Source organism: Jaculus jaculus, chromosome 16, assembly GCF_020740685.1.
Source record: "Jaculus jaculus isolate mJacJac1 chromosome 16, mJacJac1.mat.Y.cur, whole genome shotgun sequence".
NCBI classification, from domain to species: Eukaryota; Metazoa; Chordata; class Mammalia; order Rodentia; family Dipodidae; genus Jaculus; species Jaculus jaculus.
In genome coordinates, this window is record NC_059117.1 from 43,519,636 (window position 1) to 43,546,270 (window position 26,635).

The window sequence follows — 26,635 nt, forward strand, 5'->3', positions numbered from 1 at the left end:
GGGCTTGGGGTGAGGAATCTCCTGTGTGTCTTCCCCAGTTTTGCTGAGCAGGGAGGGTGGAAGGTTCAACATGTAGTGCAAAGACCTGCTGGGACTGCCTATGGACGGTGCCTGTGACGGAGGGGATGAGTCTGCCCATACGGCCACTCAGCAAGAGAGGCTGGTGTCTAAGCAGTCTAAGAGAGGATGGGAGGCTGCAACAGCGAGGGCGAAGTGCAACTAACAAGTGGGAATCCAGAGAGATGTGCTTCTAGAGGCGTTTCAAGGGCATCACTTTGCCCAGGCCTCGAAGCCCTGGAATAGGGTGATTCAGGGCTGGGGTAGAATCTCTCCCTAGCTGGTCTGGTGGGCAGCTTGATGCTCTTGTACAATGTTGGCCTTGGCAGGTCTGGCCTCCCAGCACAGGTCACAAATCCCTGGCTTCTCCAAGGAAGGGAGGACAGGAGAGAGCAGAACAGCCTCGGGGGAGCACCAATGAGCGGCACTGAGGCTCTGATGCGCGGGCTCGCTCCTGGCCCACGGCTCTCCAGGTTGCCTCTGGGCTGAGCTGCTAACACCTCTTTGCTCTTCCAAGAGTGTCCATGATGCTAATGGATGGCTGCATGCAGCCACTGCTGCTCCTCTGGCTATGCAGGAAGACTTCCCGAGACAAGAAGTCTTTTGAGAAAGGCAAGTAGAGGCACCTTTGTCACCTGACTCCCCAGCATGACAACGGACTCAGAGTTCAAGTCTGGCCCACATCACACTTGAGTCACTGCCAAGGCTGAAATCCCTCACTGGCTGCCACCAACACTGGCTGACACACACAGGCTGGCAGCAGACATTGAATACGTAGTGACCAAGATTGCAAAACCCATTAAGAGATCCTTTTCAGTCACACGTAGGGTGTGAGGGGGATTCTGGTGGCAGGGCACTGTACAATCTGGGGCATATATTGCCAAAGCAGGATAAAGAACTGAGTGCTGTCATTTACAGCTCCTCCTTATTTATTTGAAAAGCGGAAGTACACATAGCTATAGAGAGGAAAAAAGAAAGGAGGGAAAAAAGGAAGGTGGGAGGAAAAGAAGGGGAGGAAGAAATGGACTCATTCTTGCTGGAAAATTCATCTATGGGTTTCTGAACAATAACATTTCTATTCATTTAACATATTTCAATAACTTTTTAAGGTTTAACAGTTACTTAAAACACTTTAAATATTTGTGCTGGAGAGATTGCTTAGTGGTTAAGGCATTTACCTGCAAAGCCAAAGGACCCAAGTTGAATTCCCCAGAACCCTTGTAAGCCAGACACACAAGATGGCACATGTGTCTGGAGTTTGTTTTCAGTGGCTGGAAGCCATGACATGCCTATTCTCTCTCCCTCATAAATAAATAAATATAAAATTTAAAAGGCTTTAACTATTTGCTGCAGCTTTAATCAATGTCTTACTGTGCTTTATATTAAAAGTAGTTGTTAAGTACATGTCTATCATCTCAGCATTTAGAAGGCTGAGGTAGGATTGCAAGTCTATGCCCAACCAGGGCTGCATAGCTAGGTTGAGTCCAGACTGAGTTGAACAGTGAGACCCTGCTGACAAATCCAGAAAAAAAAAACTGAGAATCTAGAACACTCTACAAAGCCCTCAGAGCTGGGCACGGTAGCAGTGAAGGTCTAGTCCTAGCACTTGGAAGTTGGAAGCAGGAGGACCTTGAGTTGAGAGGTCAGCCTGGTCAATATAAGACTGGTATCAACAAGTCAAAGTAAAGCTGGAGAGATGGCTCAACAGTTAAGGTGCTTGCCTGCAAAGCCTAACAACCCAGGTTGAATTCTCCAGTGCCCATGTAAAGATACACAGAGTGGTACATGCATCTGGAGTTTGTTTATAATGGTTAGAGGCTCTAATGCCCCTTTCTTTCTCTCTGCAAATAAATAAGTAATAAAAGTTAAAGCAACTGGGCATGGTGGTACACACCTTTAATCCCAGCACTTGGAAGGCAGAGGTCGAAAGATTACTGTGAATTTGAGGCCAGCTTGGAAGTACAGAGTGAGACCTTACCTAGAAAAAAAATCAAAAAAGAAGTAAAAGCAAGCAAACAAACAAAACTCTAGAATCTTTGATCACAAAACATCAAATTTCAATTCATTAATATATTTGTGGCAGAGAAATATAAGGTAAGCTAGAAAAGACATTGAACCATCAAATGCTTTCATTACTATCAAATTCTCTTGGATCAATGGGGTGAAGCTATGAGCTAAAGCACAAGGGAACAATGTGAAACTTCCACTGTTGATGAAGCACTGACTTGGTTTTCAGATGGACGATGGTGGCCTTGAAATAGCCGCCTGTTGTCTGTGCTCACGTGGTGCGTTCTGAAGTTCTGTGGCAGTTTGCTACTAAGATGTAAATATTTATTGAATGCCAGAAAGCATGTCTTTTGTATATTTCTAGCTTATTGTTACCAAATTAAACATGTACAAGATAGCATGCTTTTTTAAAATTTATTTTTATGGGTTATCTAGAGCAAAAGCCCCTTTCAAACCAACGGCATTTGCTTCCTCTGCATTCCTGCCTGAGAAACAGAAATGGAAGCCAAGCCAGAAGCCACACTTGATTGCTGTTTGTGGATTCTGAGGAGCCCTCCAGAGCAGGCCATGGGTTGGGGCTGGGGCTGGGGTGGAACTGCAATCATCTTAACCCCAAAGACTCCAAAGTACAACAGTCAGAGAGCAAGGCCTGCCCTCACCAGGGCTGATGTCTCTGTACGGAAGGACATAGCTGTGTCGTCGTCATCTTGCCCCCATCCTTGGTCCACAGGCTTGACCTGAGGTCAGTCATTTCCACAGATGCCTTGCTGATTTCACAGACGGGTGTCGGTTCTGAAAGGGAGGCTGAGGCCCAGTCTGAGGAGGCTGGGGACTAATCACCAGTCCTACTTTGGTTTGGGCAACCCCCACCCTACTCCCTGCTCCTCCTCTGGGTATCTGATGGGACTGCAAGTGTGACTGGCTGGCCACATCCCTGTCCACTGCAGCCCCATCCCCCTCTGAGCGTCAGGCTGCAAAGAGGTCTCCCAGGAGGGGAAACCAGCTTCCTTCCTGGAGCACTAGGGGCAACAGAACTGTGAGGGAGTTGAGGGACAGCCTGGCCAGGGCTGGACACCAGGAGGAGAGCATCTCTGCCAGCCCCTGGGCTGAAGCCAGCTGAATTTACCCTTGGCTCCTCCACTTGGAGAGGGCCTCTCTGGGTGTGGAGGTGGATGATGGCAGGAAGCACGGCCACCCTCACAGGGCTGTGGAGCCTGGGCAGGCCCGTTCCTACCCTGAGCCACAGTGAGGATCCCACAAGAGAGGCTGGATGGGAAAATGCGTGAACATTTCACACCCGCTCTTCTTGGGGCTTCCGCAATGACTGCTGCTCCTTCTTGCTTGGAGGCTTGCAGCCAGAGCAAGTCCTGATCCCTTGGAGCCCCCTTCTATGACCGCACCCACTTCCCAGTCTAATCGGAGGGCTGGTCTCTTCCCCCCTCTCCTGTACTGCCAGGGCCTGTGAGCAAGGGAGGCCAGGGGAAGACTAAGGAGGAGGATGGGGGACTGCCGCGATGGTGAGGGAGTGGTCAGCGGGTGGGTGACAGGGTCACATAGCCGCTGTCTGCTTGATGCTGTGGAAGCTACTCCTGGTGGGCGATGTGGGGATGGACATGGCTCGGGCTACAGGCACTCGGAGGGAGTGGTGGTCTTGCCAGCGGTGCCACCGCTTCCGCAGGGCTGACCGTACCTGCAGGGAGAGAGAGGTTCTGTCACCTACCAGACCAAAGCTCTTCTAGAGGTGTTACGTGAGGCTGAGATGGCCCTTGGCCCATCACACTCATACCAGAGACTAACAGGTTCCCAAACAGAGGTCTTTCCCTGAACCCTGTTGCCTGCAGAGCCTCTTTGGGGGTCTTTTCCTTGCGTTTCTTTGAGGGGCCTGACTCCACACTTACTTGCTCCACAGACTTCCTCAGGGTTACAGTTTCCTGTGGACACCCTGCCACCTTGAATTTGACAGCCCCAGCTTTGTAAATCAGCCCCTTTAGTCTGGGCTCTGCTCCAGCAGGTGTGGGGACTGTGGCCCCAGGCCTGGCTCTCTCCTTGACTTCCAAAGTAGCCCCTGCCTTCCCTACTGCTGCCTGAAAGGCCAAAGTCACAGTTATGCTCACTCCTACCCCAGTTAGACCTGTTTTGATTTGTGTTGCAATGGAAGGATTCTTCTGTAAAATGAAACTCTTACTGGCATCCTGGCCCAGCTCATGGTTTGAGTACAATACCCATTCCAAAAACACCTGTTTTGTTTGCTTTGGCAGTTTCTGCTGTTCCTACCCTCCAGCTCATAGGCCATTGTCCATCAGGGGTGTCTGCATCCAGGCTCCACTTGAATCTACAGAGACCTTACATTCAGCCACACCCATCACGCACCTGTGCTGTCATAGGACAAGCAGCCTTGGGCATTTGTGTCCCTTAGTAGTGTCTGGAAGCATGCAGGCCACGGGGCTCTCTGCCCTATACTACAGACCCCTTTGGGTCTCTTCGTGGCAGGCTGGGTTTGCGTCTCTGCTGGGCCAGCTGCAGCTGCTCTGGAACACTGGGGCTCCCTTACTGATCAGCCCTCATCCATTGTCCTCACTCCATGAGCTCATGCAGGATGTGGGTCTTTCCCGTGGTGGTGGTGGTGAGGAACATGCTAGTTTCTCATGTTCTTAATGATGGCACTGCCACCTTCTCTTTGTCTTTCTCTCTGCTCTGCCTCCTTTCCTCCACAAAGCCCCGCAGCCTGGACACTTTGATCCCTGGCTCTGAGGGCATGCTTTGGGCACTGACATGTTAGTTCTGGCCTGCATATTAGACTTACTAAACTGGCCCCGCAGGAGCTCCATTTGCCTCCCAAGAGCAGAACCAGGGAGCAAGCCTTCCTGAAAAACTGAACAGCTTGATTGGAGCTGTCAGGGACTGGGGTCTGAGGACCCCCACAGACAAGGCCACCTTGACAGCCCAGCCTCTTACCTCTCCATTGAAGAAGCAGTAGAAGACAGACACAAAGAAACCCTAGAAAGGAGACAGGGAGCGATCAGGCACCTGCTGAAGAGCCATTCTGACTGAAGGGTGGGGAGGGACAGGATTGTTGGGGGCACACTTGCCTGGACTCAGGGGTCAGAGCTTGGTGGGGACTCACAAGTCTTGGTCCTAGCTTTGGGGTACAGTTATGCCAGGGTTCATTCTGAGTAAAGGTGGTCTTTGGCCTACAGCCAAGTCTCCAGTATCCTTAACATCCTCAACCTGTATCAGGGTGTCAGCCTCCCTAAGTCCCCAGAAGTGCTGGGACTCTGAGCTCTGGTGCAGAGGTGACAAGGCCAAAGAAGCCTGGGCAGGGTCTGGGCCCAAGCTGGGTTCTGAGTGTGTAAGCGCTGCATCTCCAAGTGTGAGGGGGTGTGATGAACGTTCAGGCCCAGGCAGCTCACGGGCCCTGGGCACCCACCTGGAAGGACTGCAGGAAGGAGTTGAAATAGATGAACACGATCTGTGACAAGTCGTCCTCTCCAGGACTGACGAAGAAGAGCATGTATGTGATGCCCAGCAGGGGCAAGAGAACCAGGGCGGCCTTCACCGCCTTCCTGGGGGCAAGAGGTGATGATAGGCCTAAGCTCACCCACAGGCAGGCGGGAAAGACTGCGCAGCAGGGGGGCTTCTTCTGGGGGCGTGGGCAAGCTCCTGGGTGAGGTCTCAGAGCGCTCTGCCTGCGGGCAAGGAACGGCCCAGAGGACCTCCTCACCTCTCTTGCCAGGGTCAAGGCAGCCAGGTATTCACGTACCTGTACTGGATTGTCTCAGATGTGGTGGATGCTCTTAATTTCGTCATCAGGATCCTGACGATGTTGAACAGAAATATAAAATTGATCTGAAGGAGGAGGCAGAGAGAGAAAAGGGAAGGCCTGTGGAGAGGCAGCCACCCAGCCAAAGCTTCCTGAAAACCTATCTCTTAGGCACATGTTCTACTACTGAGCACTTGCTGGGGCTCCCCAGCTTCTGCTTCTCCCTGGCCAGGACAGGAGACACCCCACTGGCTCAGGGTCTGCTCTTTGCCCCTGGCTTGAGGGGAAGAGGCAGTCTCTGAAGGCGGTGGAGCGAGTGAGGCAGTGACCACTCTTCTGGGAATACCTCAGATGGTTCTGAACCCCTGCTCTGCTCAGGGACCTCACAGAGTCACACCCCAGGTCTCTGACCTCACCCTCCAAGGTCACAGGTAACTTGCAGGTCCTGAAATGGTCACTGGCCCTACATTGGTCCAAAGACCTTACATCATTTCCCCTGAGGGAGGAGGACACAGGCTAGACAGTGTGATTAATCTCTCACCAACCATCTGTGCCCAGGAGCTCCTGAACCTTCATAGGCACCCACAGGCAGGAAAGATGAATGGGCAGCTGGGGCTCTGGAAGGGCCCAATTTATCTTCATTTGGACCCTGCCCTCAGCCGCTGCCTGCCTCCACCCTGGGGGCCGCTGCTGGCTCCTGGGTCAGCTTTTTGGTCTCTGTGCTATGTGTTTGCCTCCAAGTCGGTCCTATGTGTCTGTGTGTTTCTATGAGAACACAGGCATGCTTGCATTTCTCCTCATGTGCTGCCAAGTGCAAGCAGGGGAACGGGAGTGTGTGCAGGCCTTTGTTAGGACTCTTTCCTCAGGAAGTGGTCACACGCTACAAGGACCCATCTATTAGCCCAGGGGTGTCTGCTAGCTCAAAGTGAGGCAGCACGGGCATGGGTGCACACATGTGCCTCTTAGTCTCTCTCTAGAAAAACCCTTGTTTCTGCATCTTGGACTGGGCCCTTCTAACCCTCCTCCATTACAGATCCCAGGCAGGGAGCAGACAATACCGGCAGATACCAGCCTTGCAGCCCTGGGTTTCTCCAAGGCGGAGGGTAGAGTGGGCAGAAGAGCTCGTTCTCCCTTGCTTCACAGCAGCCCGGGCCACTCTCACATCACACACAGTGAACAGCCCGGTGAGCCCCGGAAGGGTTTCGAGGAAGCCTTCCATGAGGAGGCTACCAATGACCAGCTACCTGCCTTTCTTTTTTAAGACTCACATAACTTTTAGCACCTGAGTTTCTCGCATATTCTCTTAGATCATGGGGCAAAAGAAGCCTTAACACTTAGGTCAACTCATGTGATACAAAGTTGATCTCTGGTTCTTCCTGACTTCTCATGAGGCACCTCAGTCTAGGTCTGTATCGCTGTTGGAATCAAAGATATTCTAAGCCGGGTGTGGTGGCACATGTCTTTGATCCCAGCACTCCAGAGGCAGAGTAGGAGGATCGTCATGAGTTCAAGGCCTCCCTGAGACTACATAGTGAATTCCAGGTCAGCCTGAGCTAGAGTGAGACCCTACCTTGAAAAACAAAATACAATAAAGAGATATTCTAATTTCTGTGACATTTCTTTGCATTAAACATTATTCAGCTCACTAACCAATTTATTCAATTTTTCACACAAGGTTTCACTATCCATTCATTCACCAAACATTCCTTCAACTACCTGTCTACCCTCTTATCCATCCATCCACCCCCCCACCAAGCAACTCGTCCAGTCATCTACCCACTCAAGTGCTTCTTGGCTACAGCGCTCAGTTCCTTATGCTGAGGCCGTGTTAGCTATGACAGTAAGGAAGCCTTGAAGCTGAGAGAGAAAGGTCTAGCGTTCAAGTACCCAGACCTTGATGGTAGCCAGTGTGGTTGCAGGTTAATGCTGTTGTTGTGGGAGTTAGGACAAGCCATGCAGGGCCCTCCTGCCCAACCAAAATGTTCTTAGGTTGGCCCACATAGCTAGACTCTGAGACTGTTGCAGAAGGGGTTATGGGGTGCAAATGAAGCCAGACCCCTTAAAGAATCTCCTTGTGAAAAGTCCCATTTCTCCTGCCACTTCCCTGCTGGTAGTTCAGTCCCATAGGCACTGACATTCCATCCCTTATCTCCAGGTGGTGTGGGACCAGTCTTGTGAGAGGGAGGGCCAGGCAGGTGGTGGTGGACCTATGACTTGGGGTTCTGGGTATCCCTGCTTTCCCAGTACCAGGATGGGCCCACTGGGCTGCCTGCACATGTGTACAGCTCTCCCCCATGGTCCCAATGCTCACACCATTCTATGTGTGGTCTGAGCACCAACTGCTCCTTAAGCCAAGACCTTCTTATAAGCAGGCGTGATCCCCAGACTCACTTTACACATGCATGACTGAAGTGCAATAGGCTACTGACTTGCCAACCCACAGATAGTGGGGAGGGTGTCAGCTGGCTTCAGCAGCCTGCTCCTAACTCCTAGACATGCTCCTGCAGAGGGCAGCACAGAAGGAACCGGGCAGGAGCCGGCCTCAATGCCATGTTCTGCGATGGATGAGGTTCAGCAGTTCTCCATCAGCAGTCTAGCTCAGGGCCATTCTGGGTGCTCCAAGTATGTATCTAAGCCCACTAGTACTCACAGTGACCCCATGAGACATTCCTATGTTACAGGTGTCAAACGGAGGTGCCAAGAAGGCAGAGATCCCTCAGGATCACACCACAGGCTCAGAGGTGGCAACCACTGCTTATCTCACAACTCACATGGCATACCCATGTCCACTGCCCAGGGCAGAAAATGTAATCTCACCTAGCTCACTGCTTCTGAACTCCAATGTGTGGGGCCCTAAAGATCTGCTGGAGATGAAGGGCACTTGCTAAGTTCCATTGCTGGCTTGCAGGATCTCTTTTTGCCCTAATCCTCCCTTGTGGCATGTGTGCACAGGCCGAGCCTTGGAGGCCATGGGAAGAAGGAACGGGTGGTATGGCTCATCTTTCTCAGTGGTGTTAGGCAACTGGGGGAGGTCCAGCAGTTCCTGCCATCCTTAATCTGGAGTCTCAATACATTGACAGTGTTCCTGCCCTGCTCCATGCTGGTCCTGAGCAGGCCTCTTGAGGATCTAGACTTGTCTTGGGGCCTTCATCTAATCCTTTTCCAGCTCAAAGCTCCCTGCACATCTGCACCAGGACAACACCTGTCTGTCCCACATGGATCTGTAAAGTCTGGGGGGGTCTTGTTATCAGGAATCTCCTCAAGATAGGAGTTGGGTAACAGCCTCAGCCCCTAGGAGACTGTTTTTCACTGGATCCTCGTTTCCTCTTCCTGTTTAGAACTCCTAGCCAAGCCCTACTGCATTTGCATCCAGGGCCTGGAAAAAAGCAAGACAGCACTCTTACCCCACCCAGCAGCTCATAAAGCCCAGGGCCCAGGCTATGCACAGCCATGGCCACTGGATGCTATTACATGTGCAGGTGGCTGGGACAGGCTGGGGCCCAAGCATCTGCATTGGGAACAAGGTCAGCCGAGATGCTGTGGAGATGCTTCCAGGATGCTTTAAGGAGGCATGTGGAATTAGGAACCACCATCTGTGAGCTGCAGACCTGTTGTGCCATGTGTTGTAGATGCCTAGGCTGTGTCCCTTGGACCTGTGACCTCCTGCAGGAGATAGTGGCCAGCCTGAAGCAGAGGAACTAGCTCAGTGTGTAACAGGAGGCTTGAAAATGGAAGGTTAATGGCTCCATGGCAGCCTCCACTGATGAGGCATAGAGTGGGAAACTATGCAAAACTCCCCACTTCAAAAAGACAAGTCTCTATATATCATTCTTCAGAGGTGCCACGAGGAAATCAAGGCTGTCTGTCCTGGTGGTAATCCTACCCAGATTGCCCCCTTCCCTAGCTTCATTCCTACCCCATTGTTGGAGATCTGGAGACCACCTCCAGTGAACTCCTGGCTCCAAGTCATACTTTTGGTTTAAAGTCCCACTGTTCCAACAACTGTGTGCCTTAAGACAATTTGCTAACCTCTATAAGCTTCTGCTTCTATATCTGCCTGACATAGATAACCACAGAGTCCACCTTGGAGGTTAGCACAGGGTGACTTAATCATGGCAGGCTGCTCATACAGCCTGTGTCTGGTGCAATGAATGTCACATCTCTTTCCCTTGACAACAATGAGAGAGGTGGGGCTTCCCGTACACTCTATCACCTGAGCCCCTTAGCAGAATCCAAAAATATGTGTCTCTTAGCATCGGAGTGGGAGCCATGAGCTACTAGGATACAGGGGAAGCAGGGAGACCAAGTGTGTCTCCAACCACAGGGACAGTAGACAGATGAGGGTGACAAGGTACGAGACTGGCCCCTGGGCCTCTCCTCCCGGAGCTGTGTGTGTGTGTGACCTTGGTTCACTTTTTTCATCTGTCCCATGGAGTGCCATCTTTCCAGTGCATAGGATGTAAATAGCTGAGGTAGTGAAGACAGAGCTTGCAGAGGGCTCAGCTGGGAACCTGGAAGACTCAAAGGGAAGGAGGCTCTGGAGCTGCAGAAGGAGCCATGCTTGGGCAGGTGGCAGCTGGGTCTCCACACCAGCCTCACATCCTTCACCTTCCCCACTGTTTCCTCATTACCTGGGCAGCAGCCTTAGGCAGGACAAATGGTGCCCCATGCCCCTGGTCCCAATGCAAGCAAGCTTTCCTTGGCTTCACCCCAGGCTCATCAGAAGTGCTGTCCTCTTACAGTGGATGCTTTCTTGGCAGCTGTCTGGGAGGGAATAGATCCGAGGGCTTCTATTCACAGTGAAGGGCGACTCAATGAAGCTAGCAGCCCAAGGACAAGCCTTCCTTCACTTACTGCTGACGGACATCAGCTTCTGCCCCTGAAGTGAGTGAAGCCCTGATGGTAGGGGGGAGCATTCCTAGTCATCACTGGCTCATGTTTGTCAAGGACACTCCAAAGATGGGGCCCAGTGAATACAGAAGTCACAAAAAAGAGGAGAATAAGAAAACAGAAAAGATAAACAATAATTTTCACCATGGTAGACAAAAGTATGGCCCTGCTGTGTGCAAGAAGAGAGATTTTCCGGAAGGCTCCATGGCCCTTTGTGGATGCTGGTACACAGGAGCCTGAAATGAGTGAGCCTGAAAAAAAGTCTTAAATAAATGCCAACTTCTTGTGGGGCTTTTTCAAAGCATGTTATTTTTTAAAATAATGTATGATATATAATGGGTTCTTTCTACAGAATGCATCCTCTAGTTAAATTCTATCTTAATTAAGGCTCGTTGTGGATTAAAGATGTGGTGGCAATTATACCTTGGATGTGAATACATTCAGCAAAGGGCGGGGAGCTGGGCTAGGAACAATTGCTCATTACTCTGCATTCGGGAATCTGCTGCTCCAGGCTGAGGGTGGTGGGCGGGGTTCCAGAGGGGTTCCTGAGGGCAGAGGAATGTAGGTCTGGGCTGAACAGAAGCCTGCACACCCTTCTCTTGCTACCAGCTGCCTGCCCACCAGGCTGTTTGATCACTGTACCTGGCAAAGGGACATACAGCCAGGGAAGGCACTAGAAACCCACCAGTTGGACCATTTCTCCACCCAGAGAAAGCAGTGAGGCCCCGAACAGGGTGCAGGCTGCCCAGGCAGAGCCCAAGAGTGAGCTGCATGGTGAGAGAAGCAGGTGCCTCGTGAGCTTCCTGCAGTAGGGTCTTTGCCAGTGTCTCTGCCCTTGTGGGTTCTCTGCTGTCTTCCCCATGGTCCAGTCTGGGATCCCATACCATGGAAGACCTACCAGGAGCACGAGGATGATGGGTCCCTGGTAGATGTAGTCCACCAGGTCACCAGGCTCCTTGCCAAACCAGCACCTGCAAAAAGAGGGCACCTCACATAGTCTGTGAGCTATGCTCAGGGACATTCCCAACCAGGCTCCTCTGTTTGACCCTTTCTGGCTGTAGTCCTCCTTCCCAGAAAGTCTTGGTGGCCAACCCCAGCTCCACCACACTCCCCAGTTGTGCCCTAGACTATCTCTTGCTTTATTTCACCTGGTAAATTTGGTCTTCCCTGATCTAGCCCGAGGGCTTGCCTGGGGTCTAAGTCTCAGCTTTCTACTTTGGAGACTGTGGAGTCCAAGGCTGAGCATGCAACAGGCAGGGGAACAAGGGACAGCTGGGCTCTCTCTCACTGGCCTGTGCCACCCATTTCTGCATTACATGGGACCAGTGCTGAGCAAGGTGGCACACAGTGGCAGATGTAGAAGTAGGTCTTGGGCCCTAGGCTTATTGTTTAGCTGAGCACACAGCAAAGGCAGCCTGCTACCTGGCTGGCCTCACTGGCTGCCAGAGATGCTGGTTGGGATGGAAGCTGGTCGGTCCAGAGGCAGGTCTGGGTCAGCTCTCTGGCTGGTTCTGCCAGGACCTGCTAGACCTCCAGGAAACTATGTCCTGCAGAACCTTAGAGGTCAGCCAGTGCATACCAGCCTCAGACAGGAATCTCACAGTCCCAAAGTTTCTGGTATTTACTTAAACAATGCCTGCCCCCCTCTGCCCGATAGGAAGTTCACTGCCAACCAGCAGAGTCCTGTTTTGCGTTCACGAGTCTTTCCTACAACACTGCCCCATCCCTACATCCCACCTGCCCTTTCCAACCCCCGTGACTCTGTGGGGTGCTGCTATCATCATGATGAGATGCACCATGACAGACCTGAGATGTCAAAAAGAAACAAGTTCTTGGAGGGCTCCACTAAATGCTTGACACTGCTGTGCATGCCGTCAGGATGCAAGGACAGAGAACTGGGCCTCTTTCTCATGTCCTCGGCGAGGCCTGCCACATCTAGTACTCGTGTGGAGCATGGTCCATAGGCCAAGAATGCTATGTATGCCGGGCACTTAAAGACCACTCACTTCCTAATTGAGTTCCACGAACAGGGCTGTTTGAGCTTGTATGTGAGGACTCCTGCGTATGGGGACATTTCTAAGGACCACGGGAAAACCATCTGTCCAGTCATGGCTGCAATTCTGGCCCCAGGGCTCAGGCAGACGCTGACATAACTTCATCCCACAACCTTTGTGGGTGGCCTGTCATACTTACTGTTCATTCTCATAGAAGAGTTTGCCAACTGCCCAGGTGATGATGATGGGACAGGGGACACCTGCAAGAAGGACAAACATGGTCTGCAGGGGCCAGACAGATGCACAGTGACCCTCTTATGGGATCTACATCAGGGGACAAGGGGCTTGGAATAGTGTTTGTGGTCTTCCAACTATGGGCCACTTATGATCCCATGGTGTTCTGTCCTGAGCCCCTGCCTGTCTCAAACACAGGATGGGTCCTGATATTCTGTGGCAGACAAGTAGAGTTTGTCTGTCTTCTGAAGCCAGAGACAAGGGTCTTTGGGGTGGTCACACTGGACAGGAGGAGGAGGGGCTCTTCAGGGAACAGCCTTTGGAAAATTCTTAACATTTTCCTTGTCAGCATAGAAGAGGCAGCTGCACCCCGAGACTGTGCTGGTGTGGGGAGCACTGAGCTGGGACGGAGGGGAGTTGTGTTCCAACCCTGGGCTTCAAGGTGGAAGGGGATGAATCTGTAGCAATGGCCCTCCCCTAGAAGGCCCTGGAACCCTCACACCATCCGATGAGGAGGAAGAGGCGCTTGCGCAGGCGCTCAGTGGAGTAGGTCATGACGATGGCTGTGTGCAGGTAACAGCCCTCCACAAACATCCAGAAGAAGTTGGTGAGCACAAAGTAGTTGAAGATGGTGGTGATGCAGCGGCACCAGACCTGTGGTGGGGTGGGGGTGGTTAGAGGATGGGCGAGGCAGGGACAGGGCCAGGGCTGCCCAGGCAAGGCCTCCCCCCAGGCTCCTGGACACAGTGCTAAACAACCACTGACCTTTTCCTGGCCTCTTTTCCCTGTAGGAATGAGGTAAGGAGCCTCCTCCTATCCTTCCTCTTCTTTCGACCTTCCCAATCTCTCTCTCTCTGTCTTTCTCTCTCTTGCAATGCTGGAGAGAGACTGGAACCCTGGGCCTTACGCATGCTAGGTAAGCACTCTATCAGAGAGCTTCAGCCCAGCCCTTCAAAAGAAATTTTTAATTTTTTAAATTTTGAGACAGTCATTAAATTGTGTAGATTAACTTTGAACTCACTCTGTAGCCCTGGAAGTTCTTGAACTAGTAATCTTCCTGTTTTATTCCCCACGTAGCTGAGATGACAGACCCACATCACCACACCTAGACCAGATTCTGTCTGGAGTCTAGAAAGGAGAGGCTGGTCTGAGCTTTCTACAGGCACAGGTTGAAGGTTCTCAGTGTCATGTTTTGAGACATCAACAGCAAGTTAACAGCTAGTTAGACTAGGTTCCATTTAGGGAAAGACTAGGAACTTTGATTTGGAGAAACTGAGGAAAGTGAGGAAAGGAAAACGAGGTGAGGCTGTAGTCACAGAGGGTTCTCCAGAGGTGTGGGTCTGGGGAATGGGCTGGCACTGGCTCTGCAGGGCCCCTGGCAAGTGTGCACTTCACATCTCTGAACCTCGAGGTGGTTGTGCTGCCTTATGTGGTGGCGACAGGAAATAAAGGTACTGATTAATGTGTTGGCAGCTATGGTCAGGGTTGTCACTGTGACCGCCTCCCAGCACAGCAGGGTCTGCGCCTGCTCCTCAGAGTGAGGTGACCTCCCTGGTGCCCCAGGGCTCCCTTCAAGTCAAAATCGGGGTGTAGAGAATTTAGAGACAGAAGGTAAGAGTGTAGGCCATCTCGGACCACGGGAGACTGGGGCAGCCCATCTCTTCCCTGAACATCCCTGCCATCAGTTTCCTGGGTACCCCTCTGCTGCTGACTTGCCAGTCATGTGTGCCAGCCATGGCTCTGTTCCATGGCTGACTCCTTCATCCTGTAGCATCTGATGAGATGGGAGGCGAGTGATCCCAAATGCCAACCTTGCTTTTCTCCAGGCTAAGTGCTGTCTCGGTGGTGCCAGCTGGGATGGGGCCAGAGGGCACTCAACACTTGCCTGGCCAGAAGGCAGGGTTCAAATGAGGCAAAGTTAAGGGTCAAACTAGGCTGGAGATGTGTTCAGGGACAAGCCAGCCAAAGAGAGTGCACTGGGAGCCTGTAAGATGTGCCAGAGAGCAGGGTTGGCCCATTCCAGTGTATGGTTTTAGACCGATTTGGACATCATGCAGGCTGGTTGACACAAGTCTAGGGTGGACAACTCACACATGGGGTCATAGTGTGCAGGCACCATTCCCCTTCTCCTCAGGGGCTCAGCTTCCATGTCTGTGTAAGGGAACAGGTGAATGTCTGGTACTGGCTGTGCTCAGCTCCCCTTGGGGGCGGGGGAGGGGGACATTGCAGGGAACGGAGGGAGGGCCTGTCAAGCACCGAGGTGGGAGTCTCCCGAGCCTGAGGCTCCCCAGCAGTGACCTCGTTGCTCTCGTGCACTTCGTGGTCAATGAGCTGCAGCAGGAACCACATGATGTTCCTCAGGATGAAGGTGGCGATGAGGTTCCAGTGGATGACATTGCGTAGGCAACGGATGCTCCTGTGGAGGCCCAGGTCAGGGTCAAGCAGGTTTAACTGAGGCTTGGACTAGGGGTCAGTGGGGTCAAGGCTCAGCTTGGTTGGACTGAAGAGATTAGGTGTGGGGTGAGAGCAGGGCCACAGCCGAGCCCACTGGTCCCCTCTCCCCATAGCCATAGCTGGTCATACCCTAGTACCTGGCCCAGCCCTCGTCTTCCCATGGCTCCTGGGACTCAGGGCAGGAGAGAATGGCAGGGAGAGATGAAGACAAAGAGAAAGCAGGGTAGAGGCAGACTCACCGTAGGGCCAGGAAAAGCAGGAAGGCAGCCACCAGGGCTGCCACAGAAACACAATGACCCAGGTAGTTGACAACGAGGGCGATGCGATAATGCAGGTCATACTTGCTCTGCTGGATAGACAGACAGGGACAGACAGAAGTATGGCTAACTGGGCATGGAGATAGGCACTCTAGCCATGACTGTCTCTCTGTACCTGACCTTGGGGCAGAAAAGGCTCCGAGTATTCTCTCTTTCAAATCTGATTGCTAGAGCTCTCTCCTGTTCACCCTGGTGGCTTTTGTTATGATAAATGGCTAACTCTCTGCTCCTGGCACAGGCCTGCAACCCAAGCTACTCAGGAGGTTGAGGGAGGAGAATTGCAAGTTCAAGGCATGCTAGTGTCTTGGAATAAACAATAAAAATAAACAGAGGGCTGGCTCAGCAGTAGAGGGCTTGTCTAGCATGCACAAAGCCCTGAGTTCAATCCCCAGCCCCTACTCACCCCTACAAAAGCATGCATTTTGCAGGCAAACATGTGGGCACAGCCTATTGTAAGGCATCAAGATTTAGAAGCACAGATGAATGACTCTAAACTCCACAATGCTGCTCTTAGGTCTAGTCTCTGTTGACTTCAGCTCGCAAAGCAACTGAAGGTGAGCCGACTCACATCACTCTGGCCCTTAGCTTTGATATATGTCCAATGGGGACACCTGCCCTCCTGTTTTTGAAGCAATGGCATATGGGAGATCCAGGGTATAGGCTGGGATTGCTCTACCCCTGGTACAGCAAGGAGAGAGAGGGTACAGTGTTTGCAGAGCCTTTAGAAAAACTATTCAAATGGAATGAAAGTCAGTCTGCCATTAATTACCATCAAGCACTGCCAATTCTAAAACAAACAAACAAACAAAAAACCTACTGATAAAAGATTCCTTGCTTGGCAGGGGGCCCCATGCATTTCTCCCACCCCCATGCTGGGTCAGCACTGCCAGAGAGGCTATAAGAACAGAGGGGAGGGCAGAGGCTTGGCAAAAGCCTCTTTCTTTCCAAACTGTATGGTCTTCCTGCCTGCTTCTCTGAGGCCTCCTTGCATAGCCCTTAGGCTCACATTCCATAGCATCTCCTTCTCAGGTCAGGCAAATGTTCTCACCTCTGCACTTGGACTTCATTTAGAGAAGGGCTCTGGGAACTACTTTGGGTGAACAAGGAGTAGGACAGAACTGGGACATACAGGTTTAGGTCAGGAGTGAGGCATAGCTTGCTAAGGGTGTAACTCAATGATAGAGCACTTGCCTAACATGTGTGAGGCCCTGAGTTTGATCCGCCAAACCATGAAACAGGAAGAGTGGGGAAACTAGATCTTGGGTAGCACAGAATCCAGGTCCAGACCAAGAGCCAGAGCAAGGATAGAGAAGCCCAGGGTGAGACCAGCTTCCTGGGGGACAGCCCTGGTAGGGTTACCCTTGTTTCCACATGGGATTATAGAAATGGGATGTCAGGTGGGGAAACTGAGGTCCAGAGGAAGAAGAAAGAATGGGGTTACATGGTTGTACCTTTTATGAGTTCTATTCCATGAGCCCATGCTTTCCTGTAGAAAGGGGTTCTATTAGGGCAGAGATAGGAGACATAGTGAGGAATGCCTGTGACATGAGGAAGGTTATGCTATCCTTGCGATTCTTTGTGCTTAACTTTGGTCCTAACACCAAACACAGGCATGAGAACCTGGGTGGGCAGATGGGGCCACTCACCTTGTCATCCAAAATGGGCTCACACTGTGAGTAGTTGATCCTTGAGGCCCATGTGCCATTCTCCAAGCATTCTCGGTAGGCATTCCCTAAGGAAAATGCCAGTCACCGAGAGTCAGGCCACTCCCTTCCTCAAGAACCCTCCCTGGCTTACTAGTGCCTGTGGCCTAAGGTCTATATTTTCTAGTTCCCCTGGACCTGGAAACACAATGTGTATCTGAAACCTTATATAAAAGTTACTTATACAAAAATTACACAAAAGGCCTTATTTTACATTGTAGCTAAAAGGCTAAAATCCATTTAGATCCAATCTCTGGACAGCTCTTTGTGCACTTTCTTCTATTTTGTTCCTTTGCTATAAAACTGAACCCAATTGTGAGCACATGGTTGCAGCTGAAGATTGGCTGCTTTCAACACAAGCAATCACTCCCATCCTTACCCCCTCATTTCCTGTGTGAGCCCCACACTCATCATCAATGGTGACTCTTGAATTTGAGCAGCAACTGCCATTTACATGGCATGATCACACATGCACAGGTGCACTGCTCCTAATGGACAAGACACACTTGCCATCCAAGCCTCATGACAATCCTGTATACTAGGTACTAGTCCAGTGTTAACTCATTCTAAAGAAGAGGAAATGGCCCAAAGAGACACAAAGATGACAAGAGGACTCAAACAGAAGGTCTGGCATTGAGTTTCATGTTCGTGACCTTGTGTCAGGTTGTGGTAAACAGGAATGACACAGGTTTTGCTCCTACCCTGGAGCTTTCCTGCCAGGCAGGTCATCATGTGGTGCTCTCGGTGTTGAGAACCAGCATGTGCATTAGGCTGCAATGTGACAGGGCATTTCTGAGCAGTAGCGGCAGGGTCTGGCATACCACAGCGTAGGCTTGATCAAAGGTGAGAGTGACAGTTCCTACTTTAAGCCTGCAACCTCAGTTCTGACGGCTGAGGTCAAGCTCTGAAGTCATCCTGTCCAGACAGCCCACTCACAACCCCCAGCCGGAAGAGATGCCTCCCTCCCGAGACCCTCCGAAGCCCTCCACCTTCATGTGCTCTGCTCCCCCTTAGTCACAGCAATCCGTTGTTGGGGTGATTTGTACCCATGTTCTGCTTGTTGGCTAATGAGCAGCTGTTCTGAGGGTTTTCTTTTTGGCTTATGTTAGATATACAATATAAAACTAATGAAAATAAATATATCAGAGCACAGAGTCACAGCCCTAGAGGGATAACTTTATATTGTTTTTGGAAGCAGTGAGTTCTGAAATAATTAAGTTACTTAACCCACTTCCGTTGAGCTGACAATGCGTTAAAAGCACTGGAATTATTAAGGAGCACTTGCCAAAGAGCAAAAACAATGTGGGAGATTCTATTAGTTGAATTATTCTTTAATTTGGTGCTCAGAGATCATAGAGCTTTCAAGCTCAAGGTTTAGAAAACTCTGCCTCCAGCCCCATCAGCATGAGGCCTGCCTCTGTCAAGGGTCCGAGTCACTTAGGGGAACTGCCCGGCCTCATGATGACTGGGACCCTCAGTGAGACCTGTCTCATCAGAGCCCAGAGCACTTGCTCAAGTCTCAATCTCCAACAGAAAGACACCTTCTCAAGACACATCCCTTCTTTTTTTAAAAATCAGATTGACATAGTGTTTTATTGAAGCTGTCTATATGAAGGATAATGTACAACCCTATTGTGTACGTGTAAAAGACGAAGGGTGTACAAGTGTACAAAACCAGTTTCTTATAGTTATCTCAAATCCTATGGGCCATAGACTAAGGAAGTGAACAACTTTAGTGCACCTGGCAGTGACCGTTTCTGGGTTCATAGCGGTGTCTGTTTCAAACCCTTAACCAGATGACCAGATCGTGTGTGGATCTAGTGAAAGAACTAGCAAGTCAAGAAATATCACAAACCATAAAAAGCTACAGGGAGGTAACTCAATTACCAATTTAGAAGTTTTCTTTTTGTTTTTAAGGTAGGGTCTTACTCTAGCTCAGGCTGATCTGGAATTCACTAGATAGTCTCAGTGTGGCCCCGAATTCATGGCAATCCTCCTACCTTTGCCTCCCAAGTGCTGGGATTAGCCACCATGCCTGGCCCTTAGAAGTTTTCTTTTTATTTAAATAAACACTTTACATTTCATGCCTGCCTGTAATGCACTGCCAGGAGCAAGATAAGGAAACTCTACTGTAGACAGTACAGACAGTAGGAGCAGCAAGTGTACACACTGAGGCATGGTAGAGACCCTGCAGTTAGCAAGGAAGGCCCTTACTTTTGTTTTCTAGAGAAAGCAAGTGGTCCCTCAAGAACAGTCAGCTTTAAGAAGCTGGAGATCAGATGACCAGATCGTGTGTGGATCTAGTGAAAGAACTAGCAAGTCAAGAAATGTCACAAACCATATGAAGCTATAGGGAGGTAACTCCCTGTATGGGGAATGGGGGAAATACTGGAATAATGTTATGTAATTAGTGTAGAAAGCAAAGCTGTGAGCAGCCCTGCCAACAACCCAAGCAGAAGTGGCCAATTTCCTCCACGATGGCTGCGTCATGACAAGAGGTCAAGCTCCATGGCAGGCGGCACGAGCTGGAGTCCAGAGTCATCTGCATCCAGACGGGATGATTCCAGGTTTCAAGCTGCTCCACCTGCCAGGATCCAAACTGCAGCTCTGGGCAACACCTCTCTCTGTTCTGTTATGCCTCCATGCCATTTGAAATCGGGGGTGCAAGCGATTCTCAAAATCACAGTGTGACAATGTGGGAGCCATGGAGGATGACTGAGCCCTCACATGGCTGGGGACAAGGGCCAGCTATGGAGTGGCCAGCCTGAGGCACTGTCAGTGCCCCCTCATTAATCTTCAGGAAGAATCCTTGCCCAAGGTCATGGAAGTCACATTAAGATTTGGAGGGTGGAAGGGAACCAATCAAAAGTAACTATGTGCTTAGTGTACTGAAGACACCCCCATTCTTTTAGCCAGTGGCATCCTGACACTGGCATATTGAGAAAACTCTTCCCTCAGTGTTGGGGAGGAAGATGGCCCTAGGCTTTAAGTGTTGTACTGGCTTAAAATCCATCCGTGGCTCTTTATTGCTCTCACGGATGAAGTCCAGTGTTCTTGTGTGATATTTAGTACCCTCGACAACTGGCTCCCATGTCGACCTAGCACTCCCCACAGAAGCTGACATTTGCACTAACAGACCCAGAAAATGCCCAGCTCTATGTCCATTCAGCCTTTAAAATTTCTCCTCATTCTCATTGCTCAAGGACAAGCTCCCACACATGTTTAAAGCAGCTCCAATGCTGCCTCTTCCATGGGGCCTACCCATCACCCTAGATCTGAACCTGTCCCTTTTCCCCTCTAAGTACATCCTTTAGATATTCCAATTTCTTGAAATGTAGAACTTCACCTTTTACTGCCTGTGAACTCCACTAACACATACACATTTTTGTATTATAACCTCACACATGCATATCTGAATGCAATTTCACAAAGAAAAAATTATTTTGGCTCTAGCTATAATAGTTTGTTTCCTGTTTTGTTCTAAGATATTCTATTCATATCATATGTAAACTTGAGTCACAGTCTATTATTATATCACGATCTATAGTTTGAAAAACAAAAATATATTTTAAAGCCCTTTCCATGATCCATTGTGGATTCTGCCACTTTGTACATACTCCTTTCCTTTGCTATTGTACTTAATACTCTCTGGAAATAGAAAAGTAGAGTCTATGTTGGAATCATTGGTGTTCCCTCAGGAACAAGCCTTTGAGTACATGTGTACTGCATTGAGCAACTTAGGTCTGTTAAAAGCAGGGTCTGTGATGTGAGATGTACGGGTGAGAAGGGCTTTCCTCTGGGGCCCAGCACTGCCTGGGGATGAGTTTCCAGCTGAAAACACCAGGCACCACAGGACTGGAAGACAGATGTGATTGCTCTTTAAGGAGCTGCTTGCTACTGTTAATGAGGACACTGAGCCCTCAGGCACAACCTTAGACAGGCGAGTGGAACAGCCCTGCTCCCTCTCCCCCAAACCTCAGGAGGATAGGCAACAAAAAAAAAATATGGCCAAGCCAGAACTGTGGGGCTTGATGCAGCGAGGTGGGTGCCTGTTACCACAGCAACACAGGTGCCCCTGCCAAGGATCGATGCTGATGGTGTGCAGTGTGGCCTGCCAGGGGCATTAGGGTCTCAATGCTACAGGCATGGTCTTTGCTTACAGGACAATGAGGTTGAGGAAGCCTGGTCCCTATCTCTAGACTGACACTGGGCTTTTGAAGCAACAGGCTATCTGCCTTGCAGGTGCCAATACTTTGCTAACAGTTCCTGGTTCCGGGACTCACTTGGGGTGGGGCAGAAACCTAGCTGGGAGATGGGGGTCCTATTGTCTGCCTATAGTTTTGTCTTTAGATGGTGAGGTGATCATAAACAATCCTATTTCTTTTTGGCCTCAGTTTCTCCTCTGAGAAAAAGTCATGGAAATTGGTTCTCAATGATGCTATTGGCAAGTCAATTATGTGAGTTTTTCCATTTTACCAACTGCCAGTAAATCCTGAAGCCACTCTGATAATTCCAAACATCCCTACCTTACTTTCAAGTGCTCCCTGAATTGTCACTTTTATCTCTGAGATCCTTACTGGTAGGACTGGGGCCATGAGAGACAGGAGCTGTGATAGACCTGCCCAGTCAGAGGAAAGACTATAGGAGTCAGTTCAGGCATAGGAGTGAGTGATAATGTGGGGGATCAGTGCTGTCACTGCATTTTTGGAAGGAGAATGGCAAGAAGAGTGGTAGATAAGGTGATGGAGACAGGTGGGCAGGGCCACAAGCAACAGCTACAGAAGAAATGAGGTCAGGGCATAGGCCTGAAGCTTTCAGCACCACGGACAGCAAGACCCGCTGCTCTGGCTTGTCCCCATCTCGGCAGGAGGAGGCCCTGGACAGCTCCTGCCAACTGTGTGCTCAATATCTTCACTCCGGGCCTGTCCACAGATGTCCAGTCCATTCCTGTCTCTCCTAAGGTCCAATGTCAGCTCCAGTTCCCAGGTGGTTTTCATGACAGTAATACCCCCCTGGGTGTCTAGCTGCGTACCTCTGCATGGTTCACAGTGGGATGGGATTGTTCTCTTGTTGACCCTTCTTAAAAGGATCTGCTTTATCACAAGTCCAGAGGCTGCCTATACCAAGACACTACCTTCCTCTGAACAAAGCAAATATCTCCTAAGGCAAGGTCTGCTTTGCCCTTGTCTCTGGCAACTTCTTAGGTTTTGTACAGGGCTAAGCACACTGGGATAGACAAAAGCTGATGATGTTGCCTAAGTGACTGGGGAACTCAAAGAGGGTGAGAGACTCTGGGAAAGCCAAGAGGAAATCCTACTACGTTTACACCCAGACTCCACCAAGCTGCTTGGCAAAGGCAAGGTAGTCATGCATACACGCAGGAAGCAACTGGATCTCTCACACACCCAATGACTGGCCAACCTCAATGCCTTCAGCTGCCACAGTGCGACCCCTGTCATGGAGGGGTGTTGGTCTCAGACAGCAACCCCACAGGATGCATGCTCCAGATTCCAGCACACAGTCTTTACTGCTCCAAGGAAATCACACTGGGCACTGACTTAGTAGTCATCTCCATGGGGATTTAAGAGGGAAGGAATGTTCTTTCTCATTTTGCTGGTAAGACCCAAAGACGGAAAGAACGTTACATGCCTGGGGTAACCCCAAAACAAAGAGGTTCTTCTCCTGGGTACACACCCTCCAGAGATGCTAGAGCCAGGATCTGTGGAAAGAAGGGGCTTTCCTAGTTGCATCATGTCTCAGCAGATGCAGCCAGCAGGGATTCTCAGCAGCGTCTTGCTCCTAATAACCAGGTCACTAGAAAAAATGGCATAGGGGTCACATAGTCCACCTCAGCCCTCATATTCCTGACACTAGACTGCTTAAGATGCAGCCGTTTCCTTGTGTCCTGGCTTTTTCCTGGCTTGTGTCCTGCTAGGACATCTTTGACCTTAACTTTGAGTCACATTTTTTGCCTGGACAGCGGTGCTGTTGATCATGGCTAACTGCTTTTCACCCTCCTGAGGAGACCACTGAGGAAGTGTGGCTCAAGCCTGGTGGTTGGTGCATGAATTTCCCAAATGAGGTGCACTTCCCTGCATCAGTGTTCCTTCATGGCTTGGCATTGCTATAGGCTACTTTGGATAGTCTGGCTCTGGGGTCACCTTGCACATTTCTGTCTTGGTCTTATCACAGTCCTGGGAAGTGGGGCATCGAGCAGCTGTTGGAATTCACTCACATTCAGGCAAACCATGATGTAGAGGGATGCTGGGATGAGGGACTTGAACTCTGCCATTTCCAAAGCCAGGCACTGAGTGGGCAAGGCCTCTCTGGAGCCATCTACTTACAACATCTAGGCTCAGGGAATTTTCATCCAATTGCTTCTATGTTGTGTGGACACTGCTCCATGGGCTTCTACTGTCCGTCTATACTGGACCTCCTGCTTCCTACTTCCATAATGCCCTGCATCCCTGAGTAGGCATGGGGTAGCAGTTCATACTTATAGGAGGCAATCGGGAAACTGAGTCATAGAGACTCTGAGCAGTTTAATGAAGACCACACTATGTGAAGCAGGGTAGGGGCAAATGGGACATCACTGTCTTCTCCAGAAGAGAATCCCATGGGAGAAGGTCTTAGTGTCCCAGCCTCTGCTGCAAGGCTCCTCTTTCCAGCCATTCCTAGCAACACTCCATGAGCTGGTCACCAGAACACTGACTGGCCTATGATGGAAGAGAAAGAGAAGATAAACAAGGGATCTCCGGAACACAGGCTGCTCTAGAACCGAGGGATATAGAAGACAGGTACTTACTTAAGACAGAGAAATTGAGGCCCAAAGATGGGAGAAACCTGTCTGAGGGCAGACAAGCAGTCACAGTGAGAGAGTTACTACTGGCTCCCATCCAACACTCCTTGTGGAGCAGTGGAAAGAGAACATGTCAGGCCAGCAGAACCCTGAGCCCTTCTCTCAACACCAGCTGCAGACCCGCAGAGGCCAAGGGGCTGCCTCTCTCTCTGGGGGCCTCTGGGTATCAGATTTCAGTCTGAAGAAGTCAGAGGATAGACTGCTTCCTCCCAAGACAGCGTGCAGAAGCCAATGAGAACAGACATCCTTGATGTGAGTGGGTGTCTCTCCTCCTGTCCCCGCTGCAACAGTTCCATACTGTCCACAGGGACCCCAAGAACTTTCACATCCCCACCTTGTCATGGCTCTATCTCCTCTTCACACAGATAAGAAAATTAAGACAAGAAGCAGGTCAAATGGAGATTTCCCACAAAGCAAGGACTCAGACTTCGGGTCCAGCATCTCACCCACATTTCTCTCATTCCCTGGCCATCCCAATGCCACAGGAGCTGTAAAAATGCTGACTGGCTGTGCAATGCCTTGTCTGAGGGGGGCAGCAGAGGCTGGGTGACTACACTTGAGGCACAGGCAGTAAGGAGTCCTTTGAGGTACTGGGGGGTGGGGCTCCTCCCTCAGGAGCGTTCTCATGTTCTACATTCTACTATGGATGCTGGTGGGTGTGGGGAGGACAGGGAAGAATGATGAAGAGAGTAGAAGGACAATGTCAAGGTCCCCAGCGGCCTTAGATTAAGATTAGATGATACATCCTGAAATTCAAGTAACATCCTTCCAGAGAATTCTGGTCCTGTACCATGGGGCTATAGACAAGTAATCAACGCCTCTCATCTTGTAGAAATCAAGGCATTTGCCTTACCACAAGGACTCCCACAGTACTCTCCGTTTCTGTGGCACTCCTCCCCTGCCTGCCTCATCACTGGCCTAAATTTTCCAGACCTGGCATGACACTTCTTGCAGTAAGCATTCCCCACGTACTCTCCTCTGTGGACTGAGCTCTATCACTGTGCTCTTTGGCCCAAGAGCAAATATCAAAAGCTCCCTCACAGGCCTGTTTGCCTGCCTTACTCCAATCCATAACAGAAGCATTCGGGAACAGGCCGAGGGCTTATGCATTTTTGAGGAGCTGGTTTCTAAGCTTTAGGCTTTTGAGGGGAACGTGTAGCACCCTCACACAGGCAGAGCCTGGACAACATGATTTCAGAGTTGGGGGGTTCCCAGGAGGGAGGGCAGGGAACTAGTGTAGACTTCTCTATCATCTGGGCCCGCACATGTGGTGTGGATGAACACTGGAGGCTTCTGGAACATTGGCTGGCTCAGAGAGTCTGCACAGGCACCTTTATGCTCCTGGGTGGACATTTCCCACTTGCTATGACAGGGGAGGGTGTCTAGATGTGGGTACAGGCAGTCAGAGGGCCTCCATACCCGCTCTCTCCCCTTCTCGGCTTAGCCAGCTTCTGTGATGGCCAAAGCTGTTCATCTTCCTTCTCTGTTCCTCACACCTAGGGGAATGTCTGATCCTTGGCAAATAGAGCTGATATGGCCAGGTCTCCCTGGAGACAGAAGGCAGCTTGTTTCTACTTTCTCACCTCAGAAGGAGGGGTCTGCCTGGGACCCTCTTCAGACTTGCAATCACAAAAGAGTCACCTTATTTGCTGTTCCTGACCCTCAGAAAACCTCTTAGGCATGGTCCAATTGCCCACCAAGCTGCACCACTCTGGAATCTCTGTTGGTTTTTACAAGTCTGGTTTTTAAACAGCCTTGGACTCCTGAGGCCAGAGCTCAATGGCCTTTCTCCTCTTCCCTGTCTTTAGGGCTGAAGAGAAGATTCCTGCATGAGCAGAAAGACCCTGCTTGAAGAACAATGGGGTTCTTCAAGAGTTAGGTTAGATGGAGTATGTCTTCTCCCCCTGTCCTGGGGTACTTCAATGTAGATGTGGTTGGAGCCTGAGGTAAACAGGGCAGATTGAAGCCCAGCTTCATTTAGTGATTCCTCCAGAAAAGATGGCCATGTCCTGGGAGAGGCAGAGAGCCCTCTGGTGAAGTCACAGGATAGGGAACAGACAGAGATGGAAGGAGAAAGCTTAAAAGAAGATGAAGAGACAGGAGAAGAGAAAGAGGGTATAAATGAGAAGTGAAGGAAGCAGACTGAGGGAGGGAGAGAGAAACTTAAAGGTGAGATAGGAAGATAATCACACCCCGAAACAGACAGGCAGGGGGACACAGAGTCACACTCACAGAGGGGCTCAGAGCAGTCTGTGTAGGACAGGAAGTAGGAGTAAAGGGGAATTTAAGTGCCCTACCTGTCCTCCAACAAACTGATGCTCTTCTTTTCCCTATGGGGGCGGGGAGACTGAGGCCCAGGA

General features: G+C 50.5%; 1 protein-coding gene across 3 annotated transcripts in view; it reads right to left on the bottom strand.

The window, feature by feature from the left end:
* Nucleotides 1–2,631: 2,631 nt before the first annotated feature.
* Nucleotides 2,632–26,635, bottom strand: part of Crhr2 (corticotropin releasing hormone receptor 2) — a 41,868-nt gene continuing 17,864 nt past the window's right edge. For 2 of the 3 annotated variants that reach the window (XM_004652635.2, XM_045135899.1), the window contains 10 exons: nucleotides 17,360–17,445; nucleotides 15,636–15,742; nucleotides 15,241–15,358; nucleotides 13,443–13,596; nucleotides 12,908–12,968; nucleotides 11,613–11,685; nucleotides 5,825–5,910; nucleotides 5,492–5,627; nucleotides 5,020–5,061; nucleotides 2,632–3,754 (listed from right to left, as the gene is read on the bottom strand). In XM_004652635.2, the coding sequence (XP_004652692.2) occupies nucleotides 3,614–3,754; nucleotides 5,020–5,061; nucleotides 5,492–5,627; nucleotides 5,825–5,910; nucleotides 11,613–11,685; nucleotides 12,908–12,968; nucleotides 13,443–13,596; nucleotides 15,241–15,358; nucleotides 15,636–15,742; nucleotides 17,360–17,445 (1,004 nt within the window). In that variant the 3' untranslated portion in view covers nucleotides 2,632–3,613. Of the gene's footprint in view, nucleotides 3,755–5,019; nucleotides 5,062–5,491; nucleotides 5,628–5,824; nucleotides 5,911–11,612; nucleotides 11,686–12,907; nucleotides 12,969–13,442; nucleotides 13,597–15,240; nucleotides 15,359–15,635; nucleotides 15,746–17,359; nucleotides 17,446–26,635 lie in introns of all 3 variants that reach the window. The other variant, XM_045135898.1, reaches the window with a different exon arrangement.